This window comes from Calliphora vicina, chromosome 5 (assembly GCF_958450345.1).
Source record: "Calliphora vicina chromosome 5, idCalVici1.1, whole genome shotgun sequence".
Classification (NCBI taxonomy): domain Eukaryota; kingdom Metazoa; phylum Arthropoda; class Insecta; order Diptera; family Calliphoridae; genus Calliphora; species Calliphora vicina.
Window position 1 is genome coordinate 83,143,348 of NC_088784.1, and position 21,445 is coordinate 83,164,792.

General features: G+C 31.1%; 1 protein-coding gene across 1 annotated transcript; it reads right to left on the reverse strand.

Moving 5' to 3' along the window:
- Positions 1 to 5,077: 5,077 nt before the first annotated feature.
- On the reverse strand, positions 5,078 to 20,969 carry LOC135961575 (solute carrier organic anion transporter family member 74D-like). Its single transcript, XM_065513088.1, has 9 exons — positions 20,529 to 20,969; positions 10,687 to 10,916; positions 10,286 to 10,618; positions 9,542 to 10,049; positions 9,272 to 9,478; positions 9,054 to 9,201; positions 6,462 to 6,620; positions 5,644 to 5,969; positions 5,078 to 5,576 (listed from the first exon to the last, which is right to left on the reverse strand). Exons 1-9 carry the CDS (start codon positions 20,825 to 20,827, stop codon positions 5,411 to 5,413), a joined length of 2,376 nt encoding a protein of 791 aa, XP_065369160.1. The 5' UTR covers positions 20,828 to 20,969; the 3' UTR covers positions 5,078 to 5,410.
- Positions 20,970 to 21,445: the final 476 nt, after the last annotated feature.

Here is a 21,445-nt window from a genome sequence, read left to right on the forward strand (position 1 = left end):
TTTTTGAAAAATAGACAAAATCTCCTATCCATTGATATATAACATAAACATGATATATGAGCGGACCATTTATCGAAATAAACGAAAATCTAGGCTTACAAAAAGAAACACGAGTGAGGGCCTTCCTATATTAAGGTAAGTTTGATATTATTGCACAATACGAATATTATGAAACTCAAGAAAAGTGTTTTAGTCATAGAGAAACATAGAGCGGAAACTAGAAAAAAAACTCGAACAATAAAATTACTCAAAATAATTGTTTTTGTTTTCACATAGTTTTTTCTACTCATACATTCAATCTCAATACATTCTCACGACTTAGGTTTTTGACAACTGAGTTAGGTCTTCGACAGGAAAGTTTCCGCTCTATATCTATTCTTTATGCTTTTAGTTAAGCCTAATGTTTTCAATAGACGTGAGGATTCCTATTTATATACACAGTACTGAAATAAATCCAGCAAGTAGAAAGATTACTCAGAATTGTTTTGTGAGCGGCGTACCCCTGCACCCTGTCACCTTGTTGCGGGTGTAAAATATAAAATGATTTACTACTCCCTCCCAAGTCGAGACACAAAAGTGTCCATTATAAAAAAAAATAAATATAAACAAAATTTATGACTTCTCAGAATGTTTCAAATTGCAATTAAATCTGATTTCACAATATTTACTCCACCCATTAATACAGATGAAGCGTCAACATTTAACACTGAGACTTGCAAGACCCCATTCAGAGATTTTCACAAGGTCCTGATTAAAGGAATCATTCATGTTTTGTCTCATTGTCACAATCTCCGAGAGGCTTGGTCTATAACTGAATGAATATGAATGGTAAATGTTGCTGTCATCTGCAAAAGCATAGATAGGATTGGAAGCATGAACTAGAAAATCGTTTAGAAAAATAACGAATATAGTAGGAGAAAGAACGGAGCCTTGCGGTACCCCTGAATTTACAACAAAAGCAATAAGTTTTGATAAAAGTGCTGCTGTAACAATATTACTTTCGCAAAAACAATGAATGAAACGACAAATTTTTCTGACAGGAAGGCTATTGTTGGACTCCATATATTTAACATAATCGCCATAACTTTGGAAAATGCAGAACAAATAGCTATTAGACGATAATTTTAAGGGTTATTTGCGGCTCCCTTTTTAGGAATTGAAGTGACATTAGCAACCTTCCAACATAGAGGAAATACGACAGCACGGTATGAAGTGCTGAAAAAGTTAGCTAATGGAAGATCACTGCTTGAATACCAGCTCTGTTGTGCCATCTGGTCCAGGAGACTTATTAAATTATCTACTCTTACTCTTCCTGTGTTTAACAAGAGGTTTATAAATATTTCAAATGAAATATTGATGTAAAAATCATAAAATTTCAAGCATATCTAAAATTTTATATTTTCCAAAAATTTTTTAATCAATATTAAAACAAAAAATATTTTTGATTTCATAAGGTAAAACCTTTATCTCTTTTTATAGCCATATTATCCAATTTAGTATGTTCTTGTTGCAATTCGTGATACGATATTTACTTTTAAAATCCGAGTTTTTAAAAATTTGCCCGGAATATCAAGGAATATCAAGTTTACTTGAGCAAGTCTTGAGTTTATAGAAGAGACAGGAATAAAAAGAGGGAAATATCCTCTCAATCTCCTTCTTTTCCATAAACTCAAGACTTGATCAAGTAAACTTGATGTGAGTGAACCAGCCTAACTCTAACTCTAAAACTAGGACTAGAATTAGTCTCGGAAATCACTTTAACGCTCCAAACTCACAAATAAATATTGGTATCCAGATACAATTCAGTACAGTGAAGTATCATCAAACTAATTATCACTCCTAAGTAATTCACTAAAGATCGGTTTATATTGACTAATATTTTTGTTATAAATTTGGTTTTTAAACATGTGACATAACTTTTTTAATTCGTTTACAAAAATTGAATTTCAAAATTCGTATTTCATTTACATATGGGGGATTTCACGTCAAGTGAACCAACTTTTAAAATCGATGTCTTCCGATCGGGACGAAATTTACACCATCCCACTACGAGACCAAAAAGCTCTTAAAGGAATAGACCTAAGCTTTCTTTTGAGCAAAAAAAAAATTTTAAAAAAAGGGCCCCTTTTGAAAAAAAGTTCAATTTTGCCACAAAAAAAAATCAAAAATTGTATATATTGAGTTACAAAACATTTATTTTGCTATATATCCCACTAGATCTTAAAGGACTAGACCCAAGCTTTCTTTTGAGCAAAAAAAATTTTAAAATAGGGCCCATTTTGGAAAAAAAGTTCGATTTTGAAAAAGAAAGTGAAAAATTGCATGTTTTGAGTTACAAAACATTTATTTTGAAAGATATCCCACTCGCATCCCTCTATGCCACCTAATAGTTCTGAAAGGAAAATATCCAAGCTTTCTTTTGAGCAAAAAAAAAAATTAAAAAGGGTCCATTTTGAAAAAAAAAGTCAACAAAATTTTTGATTTTCCAAAAAAAGTCAAAAATTCCATGTTTTGAGTTACAAAACATTTATTTTGAAAGATATCCCACTCGCATCCCACTAAGCGACCAAATAGGTCATCAAGGAAAATATCTAAGCTTTATTTTAAGAAAAAAAAGCGCCCATTTTGAAAAAAAAAGTTAAAAAAGTTTTTGTTTTCGGAAAAAAATATTAAATTTTTTTTATTTTTTTTTTAAATATTTTTTTTTCGAAAGATTGAAGAAATAGCTATCTAAACTATTTGGAACACATTTTACTAAGAACAATATGTAATAAGTTACATGGATAGAAAAATCGCATGTTTGGCCAAAATGTCAAATTTTGGCCCCCTCTAGCTCAGAGAGTTCTGGACCGATCTTGTTGATATCCAATAGGTCCAACCTTTGTGTAAATTTCATCGATCGGAAGACATCGATTTTAAAAGTTGGTTCACTTGACGTGAAATCCCCCATATATATATATATTTTTTTTTTTTTGAAAGTGAACGAGAAGTGTTAATTTCCTATAACAATGTCCTAGATATTTAAAATTACGACCAAGTAAATTAGCGACCCAAAGAAATTATCTCAAATTAATTACTAGACAATATGCTACGATATGTATTTTTAATAAATTAGACCAAAAACTAAATTTCCTCCAAGTATACCAATTATAAATCTATTCTAATCCCTAATAAGTGCTGCTGTTTAAAATTATATTTTTCATCTTCACATTAGAATAGAAAACAATTTCGTAATTTTTTTAAAATTTCACTTAAATTATTTTTAAATCGTAGCACAAGTTTAAGTCGTTTAATATGAATAATTACCAAATTATTAAACAAAAATAATTTGACTATCTTAACTACTTGCACTAAATTGTGATAACTTATTTTATGGCTAAGGCTATTGATCAGCATAATTTGTTATCAATATCTCATTATTGCCTTGGATTCTCCAAGAAGTTTAATCAAATTAAAAATGACTCTCTAAAAAATAATATAATCTTATGTTTTTTAGTAAATTTTAGTAAGCAGAGTTGTTATCTTGGATAGATATAAAATGTTTTTGATTTAAAAAGAGAGAGAGAGAATATGCATCTCTCTCGGAAACTAGAGTAGATAAACAGTTATAAATTAGAAATCGTAATATTTGATAACGATTTATTACACCAAATAGTCGTAATAATTTGAAATAACATTGAGAGTAGAGAGTATTTTGCTTTAAAACGTGTGAGACCTAATTTAACAAAAAAAGAGATTTTAACTATTGCTGCCAGGTGAAAATTTTAGATTTTAAATTGTTGAAAAGAGTACTTTTGGATCTATAAAGTAGTAAATATCTGTTGATTCAAATGTTAAAATATTATAATAAATTTTACAAAGCCAAAGCAAAAATAAGCTACCATAACCATAGGGTACAATTCTGGCATATAAAGAGTCTTCCAATAGGGGCTTCCGAACTTTAGCAGTTGATAGCGGCCATATTATAAAAGCTACATCTGTCGAAATAGCTGCTATTTATTTAGTTTGTTTTTCCAAATCATGGTGTTCGCCAACCTGTGCAAATTATACAATTGTTTTATGAAAATGGATGTTATATTCGTGCAACGAGCTTCGCCCATTTAATGGTGAGACCTATTTCTGTATGAATAGGTTATTCAATAAACAAAATTGACGAATATTGAACGATATCAATCCACTTGAGATCCAAGAGCGTCAAATACATCCAATGGATTTTAGGCTGTCGGCGTCATCGGTCCATATTTATTTTAGAACCTCGTTGGCTTGGCCATCACTGTCAACGGCAAACGCTATAGGTCGATGATTACCAACTTATTTTGCCCTAAATTGGATGATATGTACACCTACTAAGCAAAGTACCATTGGTACTAAACAAAGTACCATTGGTACTAAACAAAGTATGATTGGTACTAAATAAAGTACCATTGATACTAAACAAAGAACCATTGGTACTAAACAAAGTACCATTGGTACTAAACAAAGTACCATTGGTACTAAACAAAGTACCATTGGTACTAAACAAAGTACCATTGGTACTAAACAAAGTACCATTGGTACTAAACAAAGTACCATTGGTACTAAACAAAGTACCATTGGTACTAAACAAAGTACCATTGGTACTAAACAAAGTACCAATGGTACTAAACAAAGTACCAATGGTACTAAACAAAGTACCAATGGTACTAAACAAAGTACCAATGGTACTAAACAAAGTACCAATGGTACTAAACAAAGTACCAATGGTACTATACAAAGTACCAATGGTACTAAACAAAGTACCAATGGTACCAGTGGTACTAAACAAAGTATCATGTGTACTAAACAATGCGTTCTGAACAAAGTACCATTGGTACTAAACAAAGTAATGGTACATTGGTACTAAACAAAGAACCATTGGTACTAAACAAGGAACCATTGGATGTTAACAAATTACCATTTGTACTAAACAAAGTACCATACTAAACAAATGTACCAAATGTACCATCGGTACTAAACAAAGTACCATTGGTACTAAACAAAGTACAATTGGTACTAAACAAAGTATCAGTTTCACAAAAATAACATGAAATAAATGATGTTTTTTTGAATTTTTATTAAACCTTTATTTATCTTTATTTTATTATGGCCACTTTACAAATGTTCATATTTTAACACTTACAAATATATCAAAATTATTTAATAAACAACAATAGTTATTGGATTTATTACTTCTCGCTTATTATACAAAATGATAAGAAAATTATATTTGTTAACTAAAACAACATACACTCAGTCACACAGATACACCACTCTCTCTATACAAATAAACATACGCACTCACACAACTATAGAGATGATTGAAATAGGAATACAAATCAAATTAAAGGATTAAAATTCAACTAAAAACAGAGATATTTCAGATTTCATTTAATTAAATTTCAGTTTTCATTTCTTCTTCCTCATGTTTAACGATTTCCATTTCCACATCTTGAACTTCTTCATCGAAGATTTTCAAATCCTTAACGTAATACCAAACACCACAATCGAAAATGGCACCAATGGTGACAAAAACAGCGGCAGTCATATTCAGGGTGTATCTATAATTTAAAAAATATCATATTTATATATGGAAAATTGTTTAATAAGTTTAAACAAATTTAGTACCTTAATGATTCTGGATCGTATAACCAACAGTTGCCTTTGTTGGAACATGTTTTGCCCCACACCAAACACAGTCTATCCAATACCCAACCAAAGAATATAGGACTGGGTATGAAGGCCATCATAGACATCATCATCATACCAAAACCCATGGCTGCTGTTTTGTCCTTCTCTGGTACACAACGCACCGATACCAGGAAGTTGGAAGCTCTGCCTGTAGCACCAATGAATTTCAACAAACACATTACCGCCAGGAATGTAACGAATTGTGTGAAGCAATTAACGGAACAGGCACCATACATCGCTTGACCACCACTACCAAATTCTAGCTGAAATTAGGATCGATACATATATAATATTCTTTGTGTTAAATTTTATAGGACAACAGTTTCAAATTAAATATGATTAAAGTTTATGTGGATAATGTTGGACAAGTTTTGACTGTTGACGGTATATAGTTTTGACTACTTATACCGTCTGAATTACAAGTAGTCGAATAATGACTTATTTATTATTTGTTCTAGTAACTTGCATGATAATATTCTGATTTTACTGATAAAAGCTTCTGTGAGACCTAACTATCAATGAGTTATTTAAGTCATTATTTGTAACTAATTTTAGTTATATTAAAGTGAAGTAAGCGGTTGTGGTAAGCACTTGCCTACAACGACATCACCATGCTAAAATAATGAGTTCAAATGCTATTGTGTAAGTATAGGAAGTGTCGGAATTTTGAATTAGATTTCTTTAGTGATTATAATTTTTGCTGGGAATTTATCGATTTGCTTAAATATCTCTTTAAATTTATTGTTTATACTTACATCTGGATAATTGGATAGGGACGTAATCATTGGTTGTGTCGTCGCATCGGTTGTAGTAAAATCATTTTCTATCAAATCCATAGATGTTAAACGCTCGAAGGCGGGATTACCACTTAAGCTGGCATTTACGCTGGGGATACATGAGCAATCATAGAAATACTGAAATGCGGAAAAATTTAATATTAGTAGAATAATAATAAAACCTAGAAAAGATATGAGAAATTTAAAACAATTTCGAGAATTATCTTAGATCCCTTGATACTTCTTCAGTTTTTCGAAGGAGTATTCGATTCTTGTCGGTTTTAAGTTTTTGGTGCATAATTTGCTATTTATACACCATTTCCAATTGGATTTCAGAAATTTCTAATTATATTTCCGAAATTTCCTATTGTATTTCAGAATTTTTCAATTGTTTTTCAGAAATTTCCATTGGTATTGCTATTAGAACTTTCTGAAATACAAATGAAATAAATGGAAAATTTTGAAATTGAATTAGAATATTCTAAAATTAAATTAGAAAATTCTGAAATATAATTGGAAATTTATGAAATTCAATTATAAACTTCTGAAATATAATTTGAAATTAAAAAGGAAGTCTCTGAAATACAATTGGAAATGGTGAAGTACTCATTAAACCTTTAAACTATGGGTTACTTTTTGTTTTGAAATTTCAAGTGGGCGTGGTACCTCCCATAAAGCAAAAGTGCCACCTCCCATATGATGTAAATTAAAATATATACAATATCTACGAAACTAGCTAGAGTATTCAAATATTTTCAAAAGCATCTCTGCCGCTTTTATAAATATTTGAGGAAAAAATTGGCGGAGTATTGATAATGGGCGTGGCACCACCATCAATTTTTTTACGGGTAATTTTACCATCAACATTAATACTTAGGACAAAAATGGGCGGACTATCACATAAATGTAACAAATTATATATAAGGCAAGCTATATGAGCTATCTATATGCATTTGAATTACAGAAATGGGGGACTATTGGGAAAACCGTCCACATATTTATCGCACTGGTTCCTCTAAAGAGCGTCAACTCAAAATTTTAAAATGTTCAGTAGAAGCAAATAACTATTTTTTTTTCAATACATTACAATGAAACAACTGTATTTTTTGCCGAAAGAGTAGAAAAAATGATAGCAGATTTTTACAGTGGCTAGATATGACCATCGATTTCTTGCAAAAAGAGAAATTTGAAAAATTTTGAGTTGACGCTCTTTAGAGGAACCAGTGCGATATACATACATATATATGTATGAGCATTTCATGTCAAGTGAACCAACTTTTGAAATTTATGTCTTCCGATAGCGATGTAATTCAACACAATTGGTCAAGAACTCCCCTGAGTTAGAGGGGGTAAAAATTTGACATTTATGCCAAATCATATGTTTTGGATTGCTAAACATTTGTTTTGATAGATATCCAATACGCATTCCACTAAGTTATCAAATACCTCTTCAAGAATAAGACCTAGGCTTGCTTTTGAAAAAAAAGTTTGCATTTTGAAAAAAAGTCAAAAAAGTTTATGATTTTGGAAAAAAAAGTGAAACAACATTTTTTTCGAAAGATTGAAGAAATAGCTATCTATATTATTTGGGACACATTTTGCTAAGAACAATAGGTTATATCTTACATGGATGAGAAAAAACACCTGCTTGACACCCTCCAACTTAGAGAGTTCTTTACCGATCTTGTCGACTTCAAAAATTCGTTCACATAGCCCATATATAAAAATTAATGTATGTCAATTTATTTATTTTTTTGCTAATTTGTGACTTATAGGAGCCTAAACTGCAGGACCGATCCTCTGGAATTATTTACTGTATGTTTCTCCATAGCTTGAAGGAACAATAGGCTACTTTTTATTTTGAAATTTCAAGTGGGCGTGACACTTCCCATTAAAAGTAAATAGTTTTTATAGACTATCTAGAATGGTGAACAATAACCGTGAAAGCAGCAAAACTTCGCAGAATTTACATCGCTTTCATTGTGCACATCTTGACTGACAATGGGTGGAATTGGCACCATTCATGCAAAGTCAATAGCAAATTTTCGAATATCCGCAGACCTATAATTGAGACAGTGTTTATACGAACAAATTTCTTATCAGTGTATGACGTCTAACTGAAAATGGGACGGATCGAAACAGGGGTGTGTCATCTCCCATACCAAGTTAATATTTATTTTCGAATATCTGAAAACGAGAATTGTAAAAGTATCTAAACTTTGGATAAATCAATTTTTTAGCACTGTAAGGAGTTTGGCAGGAAATGGGTGGGATTGAATTAGTGGGCGTGGAACCTCCCATACAAATTAAATAGTTATTTTTGAATATCTGGAGAACTATAATTGTGAAATTCTTCAAACTTTATTTAAAATTATTTATAGAATGGCGGCATTTACGATTATATCGGGATTTTAGCGGTAAATTACAGCTATTTTGGTTACGTTAGCTTTACGGAAACTTTGCCGTAACTTCATAAGATCCAAGCTAAGTAAACCCCTGTATATAGTAAACTGTAGTATCTAAGACTCTATGACAATAAAATTACTTAAAATGTTGCCATGTTCAACTTACCTTTGCTCCGGTGCTAGTAATATGCTGTTTCCTACATCCTGCATGACAGGGAGAAATATAAGTCATATTATTTTCACCACATACAGGAGAATAACGAACATAATCGCAACCACAGTCTGAATTACAAGTAGGAGTACTATCTAAAGCTCTAGAAAAAAAAATAAATCAAAATATTAAAATAAACCAAAATTTCTATTAAACAAAATAAAAGCTCTTACTTATCATGAATATTCACCACAACCGATTGTTCATTGCCAGGACAGCCAATAAAAGCATAAGTCATAATACCAGCTACAGTAAGAAAGCCCACCACAACATTCCAAGCCGCCATATAGCGGGCACGTGGCTTGTATTTGGATATAACAAATCCAGAAAGTAAGACACCAACAGCTGAGAAAGCTAAGGCCACAGTACCAGTAACCATGCTAAATTTAAATGACACAAATGTTTAGTACAATAAAAATTAGTGGCAGAAACAGTTAGCTTACCTTGATGTTGAGGCCGACTGGCGATATTGAATTTCAATATATTTCGGTGTGAAAATCCAATAAGGCGTATAACCAAAGAAATAGAATACTGATGAGAAATTATTATACATTAAAGTCTTATTGGTGGTCAAACGCTTAAAAGTGATCATCATATCCTTAAATGAGGCCTTATGTTCTACAACTGGTTTCTCTTCTAGCTGTTCATTAAGTAATTCCTTTTCCGTTTTCTCCTTATCCTTAACAGAAGCACGTTGCTTTTTTCTTTCGTCTTCCACCATACGTCGGGCAGCTGCTCTCGGCAATTCACGCGGGAACATGCTCAAACAAGTGCCGGTTATCATAATCATGGTACCAATAATTAACCAACCCATCCACCAGGCACCCAACCAACGGGGATCTTTCATTTTAATGACCGGATGTAACTGGGGCGCTATGTAGACCCTTAGGCACAGGGAGGCCAAAGCATAACCTATGGCTGGACCGAGCATACGCAAGAAATATGAGAGACCTGTAAAATGCATGATTTTATTTAATCTTTTAACCTTCAGACATGATATTAATAAATAGAATTTATCATATGTACAAGTAATTAAAACATTTTATCTGTAATCTGTCTTTATTGCGCCCCAATAAAGTTCTAAGATTGTAAAGATTATATACTTAATTCTAAACTACTACCTGACATTGCTAAACAAAAAAAGACAATAAAATAAAATCAAATGAAATATCTAAGGGCAAACTTACTTAGTAAGACGGGAGTCTTAGATTTTTTAATATTATCATCCATATAAGAGACACCCAAAGTGTAGTACAAAGAACCACCAATGCCTGAGATAAATTGCGCTAAGAATAATACCACCTGGGGGGCAAAATTACCCTCACCCTCCTCACATGCTATACTGTCTCCCCTAAGACGACACAAAGTCTTTGAACGTTGTTCCTCTAAGACCTCCATGGTGGCATTTTCATCTGGCAAAGCACCAAATTCTGCTGTCAGAGCCAAAGCATCCTCTCCTGGTCCATACAGGAAGTGAGGAGCAGCTGTTAGCATACAAAACGCCACTATCGTTAAGAGACCTTAAATTGTATATGAATCAATTAGTTTAATTATATTCAAAGTTTGTGTAAAAAATTTTGTAACTTACCAAATCCTATCCATCTTGGCCGATGTCCTCTACCCGCATAATAACTTAACACAGCCGATACCATCATTTGACTTATATCATTTCCCACCGATATCAGTCCTGTATTCTTGGATGGTATTTTAAATCTTTTCTCAATGGTTGTTATCGTTCCATTGAAGTAGGCATATGTCATTGAGAATATACAGCCCACTAAGCCGTACAGTACAACGTAGGATGTTTGATTTGCGAATCTAGAATGAAATAATTATAAAATTTATTACTGTTTTATTATTCTCAGGAATTAAAATTATAACACACAAGTGCTAATCACATAAATAAGTATATTTGAATGAAGTGATCTTCTGTTACATAAAAAACTTTAATAAAAGCGCAAAAATAATTAGGGGATTCACAAGGTATCCTATCATGTCATAATATTTCACAACAAATATCCTCTGTATGCTATGTTTATTATGCAGTCGCACAGTTTGAGTTTTTTCGTTGCAAAAATCATAACTTTTGAACCAAATGAGATAATCAAACATATTAATAAGCATATGATAGAAAATTGATCAGCCTATTAAATGAGTGTTTGAAAATGATTCTATGCCTTTCAGGTGCCTACTTATGGGTTAGCAAAGTTGAAATTTGTGGAGAAATCAATTTTATGGGAAGTAAAATAAAATATTTAAATTTTTTTAATTTTTTATGTTTCTTTTTAAGTCTTTTATGATTTAAAATTATATTATTGGTTGGTTTTTTCACGGTCATTTTTGGAAGAATGTCTTTTTTCAAAATTTTATCTATAGCAAAACTGGGGCTAGAACGGGCAGCTTGAATAAGAAATTGAATGCAAGTTTTTAAAAGTGTGAGTGTATTAGTAAACAGTTAAGAAAGTATGGTCGGTCAAGCCCGACCATATAATACCCTACACTAAGTAAAAGGGCAAAAACATTTTTCTTTTAAAATTTCAATATTTTATATTTTTGAGTGATTATCGGAAGTGGGCCTTATATGGGGGCTATGACCAATTATGGACCGATCACCATGAAATTAGCTCGTGTGTTTTATCTCTATATGAAAGTTTACTATGTGAATTTTGTGAGTATACCAACATTTTTAAGCGATTTATGCACGTTAAAGTGATTTTCGGATGCGAGTCTATATGGGAGCTATGACTAATTATGGACCGATCGTAAATTGGAGCGAAATTTGTGTAGATACATATATAAATTAAACATTTATGACCGATAAAGTCCAATTTCGAGAGGACATTTGTATGGGGGCTAGGTGAAATAATGGACCGATTTCAGCCAGCTTCAATAAGCTTCGTCCTTGGACCGAAGAAATTATTTGTAGCAAATTTTATAGAAATATCGTCAAAATTACGACCTGTACTCTGCGCACAAGGTTTACATGGACAGCCAGCCAACCAGCCAGGCGGACGGACATCGTTTAATCGACTCAGAAAGTGATTCTAAGTCGATCGGTATACTTTAAGGTGGGTGTTATACCAATATTGGGCGTTACACCCCCCACTATGGTGGTGTAGGGTATAAAAACTGTGAGTGTATTAAAACTTTAAAGGCAAATCTTAATCGTGTAACCCCCAAATTAGGTAAAGGAATAATCAAAGAACTTATTTTGAAGATATGGCAAATATAGAAATTAATAGTTCTTTTTTATTTTACTTCAAAGTTGAGAAATATTGAAAAAATGGATAGTTGGTAAATATCGATTTACCTGGACAAATACAAAGCCAACAGTACAATTTTAATATATATAAATATATCTATTAACAAATTACCTAAAAATGGTCTGTTTTTTTGAAAACTGAAAATCAGTCAACTTTGACGGGCTATATTTTCTGAACCAAAATTCTAATTGTAATAAGAGTAGCATATTTAAAATCGTTGGACAATTTACTGTAAAAAGGTTTATTCAATAGGGCACATGCATTTCTGTTTTTTGCAACCTCTCTTGTTCTATGTGCGCCGAACGCCCAAGAGCAGGATAAGCCGAGCCGCCGAATGGTAAAATATTAGAACATTATGGCAATATGAAGAGAAGTTATATTTATGCCAGTAATTTCAACAAATAGATATCTATCAGTGCTTAGTTACTTATGGAGTAAAAATATTTGGTAATTTTTACCCGTAGATATTGATTTGAAATTAATGTGAAGTTACCTTTTAGGTAACTTTATATGTTTGGTATTTTACACCGTAAATATCTACTTGTTGAAATTACGGGCATTAGTGTGAATACACTAAATATAACTTCACGTAGTAACACTATGCTACACCAAAAAAATGGAGTGGTTCACATATAGGAATTTTGTTTTACTTGAGTCCATAGAGCTCTGAAATTTTTCTCGATCAATTCGTCTAAAACGTTTTATAGTCTTCACCGTTTCTAAATTTTTCATTTGCGACCCCGCAAAGTATATTCAGGATCGTTATAGATAGCGGAGTCGATATAGCCATGACATTAATATAGACAATATGGATATCTAATGATAGATATATCAATAGTAAGTATAATGAGCAAAAATCGGTAAAAATATTTTTTAACCAATATTTTTTTTCACAAATTTTTTTATCATAAGATTTTTTCACTAAATGATTTAAAAAAAATAATTAAAACTGAAATTTTGAAAATAAAAAATGTTTGCTTAAAATTTGTTTCACTAAAAAAATATTTTTTTTTATACCACAAAGTATATATATTCTGGATCGTTATAGATAGCGAAGTCGATATAGCCATGGCCGTCTGTATGTTGAAGTCAACTTTCCAAATAACTTACATACATAGGGAAGTCTTCCGGCTCGGTTGCTATTTAAAATCGACCAAATCGGCCCACAAATACCTGAGATATAAGGAAAAAACCGGGACAACCTAAATTTTTAGCCTATTTTTGATCTATATCTGGATTAATAAGTCATTAATATAAACAATATGGATATCTAATGATAGATAGTCCATTACAACGATGTATATAAGGCTATAGTAAGTTGGAACTACAATGGGTCAAAATCAGAAATATTTGTTAACCCGAATTTTCAACAGTACTTTTATGAGGTAGTCTATTTTTTTTAAACAATGAAATAGTGTTTTTGAAATGGTCTGAAGGTGCAAGCAGCAAAAATAAAGAAACTTAAGAAAAACCCACAAGAAAAAGTCGCACGATCGGTGCCAGTTTATATCACCTCCACAAGTGATGTCCATGTCCGTCTGCCCGTCTGTATGTATTTCCGTAGCCCCCAAATAGCTTACATACATGATTCATATATCAATATATCAGGAATTCTTCCGGCTCGGTTGCTATTTAAAATCGACAATATCGGTCCATAAAAGGCTGAAATATAAGGAAAAAAGGGATAACTTTGATTTTTTGGCCTATTTTTGATCTATATCTGGATTACTAATATGGATATCCAATGATAGATATTTCAAAGTCCATTGCAACGATGTATATAAGGCTATAGTAAGTTGGGTCAAGTAATGGGTCAATATCAAAAAAATTTTTTTGTCATTAATTTTTTTTTAAATCGACTTCAAGATTTTAAGTCCATAAAGTGACTATTATTTTAAATTTCGTACCATAAAACAACTTTCAAATATTATTTAAAATGTAGTTTTATTATTTCAAAAAAAAGCTTTTTGTTTTGAAATCTTATGTACATTTTGTTTTTATACCCTTCAGCTTCGTGAGAAGGGTATATATAAGTTTGTCATTCCGTTTGTAATTTCTACATTTTTCATTTCCGACCCTATAAAGTATATATATTCTGGATCCTTATAGATAGCGGAGTCGATTAAGCCATGTCCGTCTGTCTGTCTGTCTGTCTGTCTGTCTGTCTGTCTGTCTGTCTGTCTGTCTGTCTGTCTGTCTGTCTGTCTGTCTGTCTGTCTGTCTGTCTGTCTGTCTGTCTGTCTGTCTGTCTGTCTGTCTGTCTGTCTGTCTGTCTGTCTGTCTGTCTGTCTGTCTGTCTGTCTGTCTGTCTGTCTGTCTGTCTGTCTGTCTGTCTGTCTGTCTGTCTGTCTGTCTGTCTGTCTGTCTGTCTGTCTGTCTGTCTGTCTGTCTGTCTGTCTGTCTGTCTGTCTGTCTGTCTGTCTGTCTGTCTGTCTGTCTGTCTGTCTGTCTGTCTGTCTGTCTGTCTGTCTGTCTGTCTGTCTGTCTGTCTGTCTGTCTGTCTGTCTGTCTGTCTGTCTGTCTGTCTGTCTGTCTGTCTGTCTGTCTGTCTGTCTGTCTGACTGTCTGTCTGTCTGTCTGTCTGTCTGTCTGTCTGTCTGTCTGTCTGTCTGTCTGTCTGTCTGTCTGTCTGTCTGTCCGTCTGTCTGTCTGTCTGTTGAAATCAATTTTCTGAAGGCCCCAGATATCTCCGGGATCCAAATCTTCAACAATTCTGTCAGACATACTTTCGAGAATTTTGCTATTTAAAATCAGCAAAATCCGTCCATAAATAACGGAGATATGAGCAAAAATCCGAGACAACCTCTGAAAATTTCATCAAAAAACACAATGTATTGCATGCTTTGACAAAAAAACAACAAAACGTATGGTTGGATGTGCAAGCTATGCGTATTTTGTTTTTTTTTGTGTTTTGTTTCTTTTGGCGTTGTTGTTGTTTTTTATACAACTAACCGTTTGTTTGGTTGTGTGGATGTGCAAGCTTTGCGTATTTTGTTTTTTTTTGTGTTTTGTTTCTTTTGGCGTTGTTGTTCTTTTTATACAATTAAACGTATGTTTGGTTGTGTGTTGGATTTTTTGACAAAAAATCAACAAATCGTATGTTTGAATGTGCATGCTTTGCGTATTTTGTTTTTCTTTTGTGTTTTGTTTCTTTTGGCGTTGTTGTTGTTTTTTATACAATTAAACGTATGTTTGGATGTGTGTTGGTTTCATTGCCTTGCGTATTTTGTTTTTGTTTTTTCTTTTGGTGTTCTGTTTCGTTTGGCGTTGTTGTTGTTTTTTGTGTTCTTGATAAATTTAGGATGCTGTACGCTGAAAGTGGGCAATGTACATACATATATGGGGGATTTCATGTCAAGTGAACCAACTTTTGAAATCGATGTCTTCCGATCGGGATGAAATTTGCACCAAGGTTAGCTCTATTGGATAGTAACTCAGACACAATTTTTCAACAACATCGGTCGAGAACTCTCTGAGTTATAGGGGGTAAAATTTTGACAATTTGGTCAAACAGGGGTTTTTTCTTATCCATGTAACTTATTACCTATTGTTCTTAGCATGTCTGTCCCAAATAGTATAGATAGCTATTTCTTCGATCTTTCGAAAAAAAATATTTAAAAAAAAAAATAAAAAATTTTTAATATTTTTTTTCCGAAATCAAAAACTTTTTTGACTTTTTTTTAAAATACGCTATTTTTTTTTATTTTTTTTTTTTTCTTAAAATAAAGTTTAGATATTTTCCTTGAACACCTACTTGGTCGCTTAGTGGGATGCGAGTGGGATATCTATCAAAATAAATATTTTGTAACTCAAAACATAAAATTTTTGACTTTTTTTGCAAAATCAAAAACTTTGTTGACTTTTTTTTTTCAAAATGGACCCTTTTTTAATCTTTTTTTTTAGGTCAAACAAAAGCTTAGATATTATCCTTGAAGACCCTTTTGGTCGCTTAGTGGGATGCGAGTGGGATATCTATCAAAATAAATATTTTTTAACTCAAGACTTACAATTTTTGACTTTTTTTTTTGCAAATACGATTTTTTTTCCAAATGGGCCCTTTTTTTAAAATTTTTTTTGTAGTCAAAAGAAAGCTTAGGTCCATTCCTTTAAGATATTTTTAGTCCCTTAGTGGGATGCGAGTAGGATATCTATCAAAATAAATATTTTGTAACGCAAGACATACAATTTTTTAATTTTTTTTTGCAAAATCAAAATTTTTTTCCAATATGGGCCCTTTTTTAATTTTTTTTTTTGCTCAAAAGAAAGCCTAGGTCCATTCCTTTAAGATATTTTTAGTCCCTTAGTGGGATGCGAGTGGGATATCTATCAAAATAAATGTTTTAACACAAAAATTGTATGTCTTGAGTTACAAAACATTTATTTTGATATATATCCCACTCGCATCCCACTAAGCGATCAAAACCATCTTAAAGGAATAGGCCTAAGCTTTCTTTATAGCAAAAAAAAAAATTACAAAAAGGGCCCATTTTAAAAAAAAGTCAAAAAAGTTTTTGATTTTGCCAAAAAATCAAAAATTGTATATCTTGAGTTACAAAATATTTATTTTGATAGATATCCCACTCGTATCCCACTAAGGGACCTAAAATATCTTAAAGGAATGGACCTAAGCTTTCTTTTGACTAAAAAAAAATTTTTAAAAAAGGGCCCATTTTGAAAAAAAATTCGAATTTGCAAAAAAAAAGTCAATAATTGAATGTCTTGAGTTACAACATTTTTATTTTAATAGATATCCTACTCACATCTTCCTAAGTGACAAAATAGGTCTTAAAGGAAAAGACCTAAGCTTTCTTTTGAGCAAAAAAAATTTTTAAAAAAAAGTCCCATATTGGAAAAAAATTTCGATTTTGCAAAAAAAAATTAAAAAATTGTATGTCTTGCGTTACAAAATATTTATTTTGATAGATATCCCACTCGCATCCCACTAAGGGACTAAAAATATCTTAAAGGAATGGACCTAGGCTTTCTTTTGAGCAAAAAAAAAAAATTAAAAAAGGGCCCATATTGGAAAAAAATTTTGATTTTGCAAAAAAAAATTAAAAAATTGTATGTCTTGCGTTACAAAATATTTATTTTGATAGATATCCTACTCGCATCCCACTAAGGGACTAAAAATATCTTAAAGGAATGGACCTAAGCTTTCTTTTGACTACAAAAAAAATTTTAAAAAAAGGGCCCATTTGGAAAAAAAATCGTATTTGCAAAAAAAAAAGTCAAAAATTGTAAGTCTTGAGTTAAAAAATATTTATTTTGATAGATATCCCACTCGCATCCCACTAAGCGACCAAAAGGGTCTTCAAGGATAATATCTAAGCTTTTGTTTGACCTAAAAAAAAGATTAAAAAAGGGTCCATTTTGAAAAAAAAAGTCAACAAAGTTTTTGATTTTGCAAAAAAAGTCAAAAATTTTATGTTTTGAGTTACAAAATATTTATTTTGATAGATATCCCACTCGCATCCCACTAAGCGACCAAGTAGGTGTTCAAGGAAAATATCTAAACTTTATTTTAAGAAAAAAAAAAAAATAAAAAAAAAAAGCGTATTTTAAAAAAAAGTCAAAAAAGTTTTTGATTTCGGAAAAAAAATATTAAAAATTTTTTATTTTTTTTTTTAAATATTTTTTTTCGAAAGATCGAAGAAATAGCTATCTATACTATTTGGAACACATTTTGCTAAGAACAATAGGTAATAAGTTACATGGATAAGAAAAAACCCCTGTTTGACCAAATTGTCAAAATTTTACCCCCTATAACTCAGAGAGTTCTCGACCGATGTTGTTGAAAAATTGTGTCTGAGTTACTATCCAATAGAGCTAACCTTGGTGCAAATTTCATCCCGATCGGAAGACATCGATTTCAAAAGTTGGTTCACTTGACATGAAATCCCCCATATACTAATTATAAAAAATAATAATGCATCCACAACAAAGGTGAAGGGTATATAAGATTCGGCATAGCCGAATATAGCACTCTTACTTGTTTTTTTTTAATTTTTTGAAATTTCTTCTTTTTATCTACATTCATTGAAAAATATTTTCAATTATTTGAATGTATATGTTGGAAAAAGTTTTGAAGCTTTTTTCAAACAAAAACAAAAGTTATATTTTAAAATAAAGTCGATTTTAACAAAAATTAATTTTAAAATGTTTAAAAAAAATTATAATTTCGAAAATAAAAAATTTAAAAAATTTGGTTAAAACTTTTTTAAAATAAATTGAAAAAAAATTTCAAAAATAAAAAAAAATTAAATAAATTTAAAAAAAAAAAATTGAAAAAACCTTTTTTAAAATAAATTAAAAAACAATTTTAAATTTTGTTTACCTATAAATATATAAAAATTGTATTTTAAAGTTTAATTTGGTGAAGGATATATATGATTCGGCACAGCCGAATATAGCTCTCTTATTGTTTTTCTATACCACTGTGCAGCGGTTCAAAGAAGACAATATTGGAGCAAAGAAGAGAAAATTTCGAATTATTTTACGAATTTGATGTACCTAAGTATAGATGGAAAATGGGTAAAAACCCAATTGGTAAATACCCGGTAAAATGGGTAAATTGGGTATAAACGTTTAAATACCCAGGTGTTTACTAAAAATGTGGGTAAAAACTATCTTGAAGATTATGTGGAGCAGAAAAACATTGGATGGTTCAAGAGAATGATTTTTTTTTAATTTAATTTTATAAAGAAAAATAAAAAATTGTACATAGTAGATGTAAAAAAAAGGCCTGAAGACTTGTGGCTGTTGCTTTCTGTTGATAACCTCCGAACAAAAACAATCATGGGCTTAGAAATTAAAAAAATAATAACACCTTCATTGTGTGTATTGCTACAGCCATTTCACTGCAAATGCAAATACCTCGATGACTTCAATTGTGTATTAATGTCAGTTTGCATTTCCATGTAAAGTTTATTCAAGTATTTATTCGAAATTACTTTTCTACTCGGTAATTTGTATAAGGATTGCAAGTCCTGGAAAATTGTATCCAGAGTGGGTGACTCACAATTGAAAAGGGTGTTCCGGAAACAATAATGGCCTTTGCTAGTTTCTCATTTAGGCTTTCAGTAATTTTTGGGCATGAGGGTGAGAGTGAATTTGGAGAATTTGAAGAATTTGAAGAAATTACACTATCACTGCACTCAAATGAATTCGAAGTTAAAACTGTTTCGGTTGTTTTACCAATTTCCCTTTTGGCCATACTAGGAAATTTTACAAATTTTATTCGACTTTTTGAATGTTTTTTAGTTTCTAATATGAATAAAAATATTTTTAGGTTTCATTGACATTCAGTTTTTGAAAATATTTTGATATTAAAATCATTTTATAAATACCCAAAAAAAGATTAAAAAAAAGAAATATACCTGGTATTTACCCAGTATTTACCCGCACATCGGGTAAATACCGGGTAGAATCCCACCCCTTATGGTCCATAAGGTTATAACCAAAATTATGTCATGGTAGCTAGTAGGACTAATATAACTTCGAGATTTTGGCTTGTACCATTTGATTAAATGTAGATTAGGACTTTTTTTAAAAGTCAACATTTCCATTTTTTTGCCTTTAATCACTTTTTAAATTTTTTGTCTTTTTAACTTTAAAAATCTAAGTAAATCTTCGGCAGTAAATTTTCATTTACAAAGAAATTGATAAACATTTTTTTACTGAAAAGTTTTTTTTAGAAAATTGTGCGACGAGTTTCTTAAACAAATGTTTTGTACCAGTTTTTACTTAAATATTTTTGAATATTCGGTATTTTGCATTAAGTAAAAAGCCATGAATTTCAGTACTACCAATTCGATTTTGGGAAGCCCATCTAACCACGTTTTTATCAAATGTAACTATGGTATTTGTTAAAACAAAAAATAAAAAATAGAAATAATTTGTAAGATTTTATTCAAATTTATAAACAATAGTTTATTTAATAAAAATTTAATGCATTGAACTTCAAACAGATTTATGTGTAAACTTTTAACCATTTGTTAGATATTACGGTACGGACCGTTTTATTATTTTAAATAAATTTTAATAACAAAACTCAGAAACTATAGTTCTACTTACTACCTTGTTGCTTCAACTAAAATATTCGCAAAAATTTTAGCCTTAAATGTTTTTCAAACTCAATTTTAATCCTTAGAAATCAATAACTTACCTTTGAAAAAAAGATCCTTTAAATATCCAAAAACCACATGTCATATCATCTGTCAGTGGCATATCACGTAATAATTTATTTATATCTTCGGTCGTTTTACGATCCTGTTCGGATTTAACACTCTTTTGTTTTTTCAAACCATTTTTGGGAGCACTACCATTACTACTACTATTTAGCAATTTTGATTCGGCATTAATGTCATCAGGATTATTATCACTGCGATCGCTGGTGACAGTTTGTGTTGTTTGTTTATCACTGGCATCCATTGTATTGGATGTTTGTTCTATGATTTCAACCATCTCTATTTATGCGTATATTTTTTATTATAATTAATAATATTTTAAGGACATTTGTTGTGAGAATTTTATATTCGTTTTACTACACTGCACTTTGTTTTTTTGTATTATTTTAATGATGAACTGTTCGGGAGGACAGTCACCAGAAAAATGTTATTTTTTTCCAAATATTAACTTCATTAATAATAAAAACTTGGTAAGTGTTTAAGATTTTGTTGGTACTTTATGGTTTTCACGTATCTGTATTAATTTTATTACAGTTTCAGTTGAATATCTCTGTGTTAGATGGTGTGTTTCTGTTATTTTTTTGCACTTGTCATTTTAGTTCTCAAAATAATCTTGGTTTTTTGCCCATAATTTCTCTGATGATTATTATCAACATTGCAATATTATCATTATGATTGTCAGTCTAGTTGTTGTCTTTTCAATATATATGGAAAAGCAAAGAGGGAAGGAGCTAAAGAGGCGACGTATGACTTCGTATCAGCATCAGTATAAACAATGCTTTGTCTACGATTATCTACATACATGTATCAGTATCTGTATCTATTTATCTGAGTTTTCTATTTTAGAACTGTCATTTGTCTATCTCACACTGAATTCAATTTAGAATTGTCATCC

What these genes read in the sequence shown, in the direction of transcription:
- LOC135961575 (XM_065513088.1), bottom strand. Translation starts at nt 20,827, where the DNA reads ATGGTTGAAATCATAGAACAAACATCCAATACAATGGATGCCAGTGAT. An exon ending in GCCAAGATGGATAGGATTTG is followed by an intron (nt 10,619 to 10,686) that starts GTAAGTTACAAA and finishes ATACAATTTAAG; the next exon opens with GTCTCTTAACGATAGTGGCG. An exon ending in CAGTCGGCCTCAACATCAAG is followed by an intron (nt 9,479 to 9,541) that starts GTAAGCTAACTG and finishes ATTTAAATTTAG; the next exon opens with CATGGTTACTGGTACTGTGG.